Genomic DNA, 4,574 nt, shown 5'->3' with positions numbered 1-4,574 from the left:
TTGAGTCAGATGTCAATCTCCTCCTAAAAGCTAGGCTGGGGGTAGAAAATGCCATATGGTTCACAGGCTGAACATTCTAGGAGACCACTGGAAGGGCAGGTACTTGTAAGGAGCTGTGGGCAGAGCAGGCAGCAAAGTATATCTACTACTCGTCTGTAACCAATGAACAACACACCTTTCTTCTTTCCCATCTTATGCCTCCCAGGAGATGGGTGGGTATGGGGAGATAAGGAGGAGCTTGAAAGAATGTGCCCTGTCTGCTCTCCAGATCCAGTCTAGCATCTGAGACAGGTAACCACAGACTGGCATGACCCAAAGACAGTCTACATACTCTCAACCAGCATTTATGTACATGAGTCTACATGTGTTGTCTTCCTCCTGAAACCACTGGAAGTCCATTCTTGACAGTGGTGGAAGATTCAGGATGTCCAAAACACAGGATCTGTGTTCTTTCAGTTTGAATCCCATGCTTTCTGCAGCATTGTGGCGTGTAAAAATGTAACACATCTAGACATCAAGAAGGATTCTCCTCCCCTTGGGCCTTTATCCAATCATTTGGAAAATTTGTGATTAACATGTTATTACAGTGATTTGACAGTTCATTTGACAGCTCTGAAATAACATTCTTGACTTTTAGATGACAATCTTTTACTGAAACCCAAAATGGCTCTTTTCAGAAACTTAGAACGTCAGCCAATTTTGGGGTTCACGCAAATAGTGGTATGAGGATTTTATAAACTCCTCAAATGGAGATACTGTGTGTAAACTCATTTTATGGAGCAACATTGGCTATTGCAGCAAAGAATTGAAGAATCCTACTGTTTTCCTTCTTTCCTCTAGTTAAGTTCAGCTGCATTGAGGCAGAATGCAGGAATAGTCTAGAGTTGGGGGCCATGTTTACAGGCAGCAGGCCAAGGTAAATATCCACCTCCCACCCCAGTCTGAGTATATTTTTCTCCTTTTTAATCCCTGGGGATAGTGGCAAAGTGAAGCCAGGAGTGAGGAGAGGGTACACAGGGAAAGTTGGGGGAAGCACCAATAACAAATGTTGTCTATTCGCACCTTGCCCGGAGCATGTGGTCCCTGAAAATCACGGCTGTGGCCTCAGTATAATGCCATCATGCCAATATGCAATCATTTATTTTAGAGCCTTAGATGGAGCCAACTATTTTAGCTTTTGCCCAAGTATAGCTATTGGAGATTCTGGCTGATTAAAAAAAAAGAAGAAGAGGTCTAATACTTGTATTTTACTGATAAAACAAAACACCTTTAAACCAAAAGGATGATTTATCTGGGCTGAAAATAAAACTCCTGCCTACTGAAGTCTGGTGCAGCTGAGTTATCACTATTTTCGTCCTGTAATTTGTTTTATAGAGTACTAATTAACAGGGCAAAGTCTGTTGCCAGGAAAGTAAATCACATTTTGCTGTTTTCTTCTTTTCTAACAAGACACAGACCTGGTCTTTAATTAAAGAGCAAGTTCCAAGGGCACTCTCAGCTACTGAAATGGGGAAGCCTTTGGCTAGGAAGATCATGGTGAAACCTGCTGTGTAGATTTCAAGAAAGATAGTGGCAGAGAGGAAGGCATTGGGGTAGAGAGGGGGGAATTGCACAGGTAACCTTCCAAAGAAGAGATTGTTTTCCTCCATGTCCCATCTTTTTTCTGTTCCCCACAGCTCTGCGTTTCTCACACTGTACTACAAACATCCTTTAAGAAAAACTCACCCCACCCCCACCCCCTGCAGTTCATTCCAGTCTCCAAAACAGTACTATTTTTTCTTTATAGGTAGCATCTCTGCTGTCAGACTTTCCTGCCCCAATCTCTCCCTTCTCCTTTGACCTGGCTTCCTCAGTGACCTTTGACCCTAGGCTTTGCTGCCAGGCCAGTGCAACTCATACCTCACCCTTCCCCTCCCAGCTCACCCTCCTCGCTGGCCTCGGTCTTCTTCACTCCTTTCTCCCTCTCTTTCTCTTTCCCCAACCCATTCCTGGAGGTTCTGGACTGAAAGCAGCTGCTCCCGCTTCTCCTCCCTCCTTGAACCCTCTGAGACGTCGTTTAGGGGAGAGGAGACGAGGAGGGGGTACTGATGGGCGGGTGAGCAGAGCCAGCGCCGGGCTCGCACTCCGAAGCCAGGAGCCTGACGTCACCGCGCCCTGCCTGTCAATCTCTAGCAGGCGCGTGGCTCGTAGCCGCCTTTTCTGCCGCTGACTGTCTCTCACTCTCGGCGCGGGCACAGCCACAGGCGCCCGGCGCTCCTCTCCGCGCCGGCCCCGGCTGCCTCACAGGCATCAGCTCTGTCTGCACCGGGAGTGCAGCCTGGAGCCCCACCACAGCGCACATGATCAGAGTCTTCCTGAAGCCCTGACTCTCCAGGTGAGCAGCCGCCGGGCTCGCGAGAGGAACTTGGAGGGTGTGGAGAGAGGAAGGGGTGAAGGATGGCCAGGGGATGAGCCCTTCCCAAGCCGGAGAGATGGAGCCAAGCTTGACTCCGCACTCTCTCGCTACACACAACTCACCAGCTTCTGTCCCCCCAAACCACCTTCCCAGGGGTCTCTGGGGGCTTTCGCGGCGGTCTGGGCTCTGGTGCCGCAGAAACTTCACTTTCAGAACCGCGGACAGCGACTCCGCAGCCCAGTTTAGGAAAACGCCCTGACTCCGCTGCAGCGGGATTCGCCGAGGCTGTCACCCTTAGCACGCTGCATACGGGGGAGTGTGCAAATACAGGCACACTTACGGGATTGATCTGTGTGCATGTTACCCGTGTGTATATCTGTGCAAAAAGTCAGATATCCGTGCGGGCACCCATGTGCGTTTCACTCGCTCATTCGTTCAACAGGTATCTATCTGTGGCTCTCACTTAACCACTGCTTTCTCGCTCTACTCTGGGGTCCCGGGGTGGGATGGGCAACATGAGCGGGGCACCTGTGCCCGGGGAAGTTCCCTGGAGGCTTGAACCGCACACCTGACGCTTGCTTTCCCTCCCTACGCAGGGTACAGTGTTGGGCCGCGATGAACGCGAGCGCATCCTCGCTCAACGAGTCCCAGGTGGTGGCAGTGGCGGCCGAAGGAGCGGCGACAGCGGTCACAGCGGCAGGGGCGCGAGACGCCGGTGAATGGGGACCCCCTGCAGCGGCAGTGGCGCTGGGGGGCGGCGGCGCGGCTAACGGGTCGCTGGAGCTGTCTTCGCAGCTGCCGGCGGGGCCGCCCGGGCTGCTACTGTCGGCGGTGAATCCATGGGACGTGCTGCTGTGCGTGTCGGGAACGGTGATCGCAGGCGAAAATGCGCTGGTAGTGGCGCTCATCGCGTCCACCCCGGCGCTGCGCACGCCCATGTTCGTGCTGGTGGGCAGCCTGGCCACCGCCGATCTGCTAGCGGGCTGCGGCCTCATTCTGCACTTCGTGTTCCAGTACGTGGTGCCCTCCGAGACGGTAAGCCTGCTCACCGTGGGCTTCCTCGTGGCCTCCTTTGCTGCCTCAGTCAGCAGCCTGCTGGCCATCACGGTGGACCGTTACCTGTCCCTCTACAACGCGCTGACCTACTACTCGCGCCGGACCCTGTTGGGCGTGCACCTCCTGCTCGCCGCCACCTGGACGGTGTCCCTAGGCCTCGGGCTGCTGCCGGTGCTCGGCTGGAACTGCTTGGCGGAGCGCTCTGCCTGTAGCGTGGTGCGCCCGCTCACGCGCAGCCACGTGGCGCTGCTCTCCGCTGCCTTCTTTGCGGTCTTCGGCATCATGCTGCACCTGTACGTGCGCATCTGCCAAGTGGTCTGGCGCCACGCGCACCAGATCGCGCTGCAGCAGCATTGCCTGGCACCGCCCCACCTCGCGGCCACCAGAAAGGGTGTGGGTACGCTGGCCGTGGTGCTGGGCACTTTCGGCGCCAGCTGGCTGCCCTTCGCCATCTACTGCGTGGTGGGCAGCAGCGAGGACCCTGCTGTCTACACCTACGCCACCCTGCTGCCTGCCACCTACAACTCCATGATCAATCCTATCATCTATGCCTTCCGCAACCAGGAGATCCAGCGCGCCCTGTGGCTCCTGTTCTGTGGCTGTTTCCAGTCCAAAGTGCCCTTCCGCTCCAGGTCCCCCAGTGAGGTCTGAAGGCTTCCTCTGTCCTCTCACACCACACCCCCAGCAAGCCAGCCTTTGGCAGCTTCTCGGTGCCTGCTGATGAACTCGGAGATCCCAATAGTGTGACTCTGACTTTGGAAAGAAAGAAAGAGAGAATAAACACACACACAACAAACTCACAAAGACAAAGAGGCTTGTTGGCACTTTACATATACAGTGTATACATGTGTACATATATATACAAATATTTGTATCTTCTGAAGGTGTTCAGGATGTGGAATTTCCTATTCTGTGAAAAAAACTAAGAAAGATGTGGTTGTATACTCAAATTGTACATCACATTTGTCGAGTGAAGGCATTCCCATACTGCTTAATTATAGCACTTTATTTTTAGCTGCTGAACTGCCGAAACAGTGTTGCCATTTTCAAGGGCAGGGGAAGCTGAGTAAAAGGTGTATTTTGTTTTATGTGATAGAATATTTTGCTGCACATGCATCGGTAA

The 4,574-nt window shown here is 53.0% G+C and overlaps 1 protein-coding gene across 1 annotated transcript; it reads left to right on the top strand.

The window, feature by feature from the left end:
* Positions 1-3,010: 3,010 nt before the first annotated feature.
* GPR6 (G protein-coupled receptor 6) lies at positions 3,011-4,102 on the top strand. The gene has a single exon (XM_058566850.1). It carries the CDS (start codon positions 3,011-3,013, stop codon positions 4,100-4,102), a length of 1,092 nt encoding a protein of 363 aa, XP_058422833.1.
* Positions 4,103-4,574: the final 472 nt, after the last annotated feature.

This window comes from Diceros bicornis, chromosome 23 (genome assembly GCF_020826845.1).
Source record: "Diceros bicornis minor isolate mBicDic1 chromosome 23, mDicBic1.mat.cur, whole genome shotgun sequence".
NCBI lineage: Eukaryota > Metazoa > Chordata > Mammalia > Perissodactyla > Rhinocerotidae > Diceros > Diceros bicornis.
This window is presented reverse-complemented; position numbering and strand designations above follow the sequence as displayed.

Excerpts from the sequence above, each read along its gene's own strand:
- GPR6 (XM_058566850.1), top strand. The coding sequence starts at position 3,011 with ATGAACGCGAGCGCATCCTCGCTCAACGAGTCCCAGGTGGTGGCAGTG.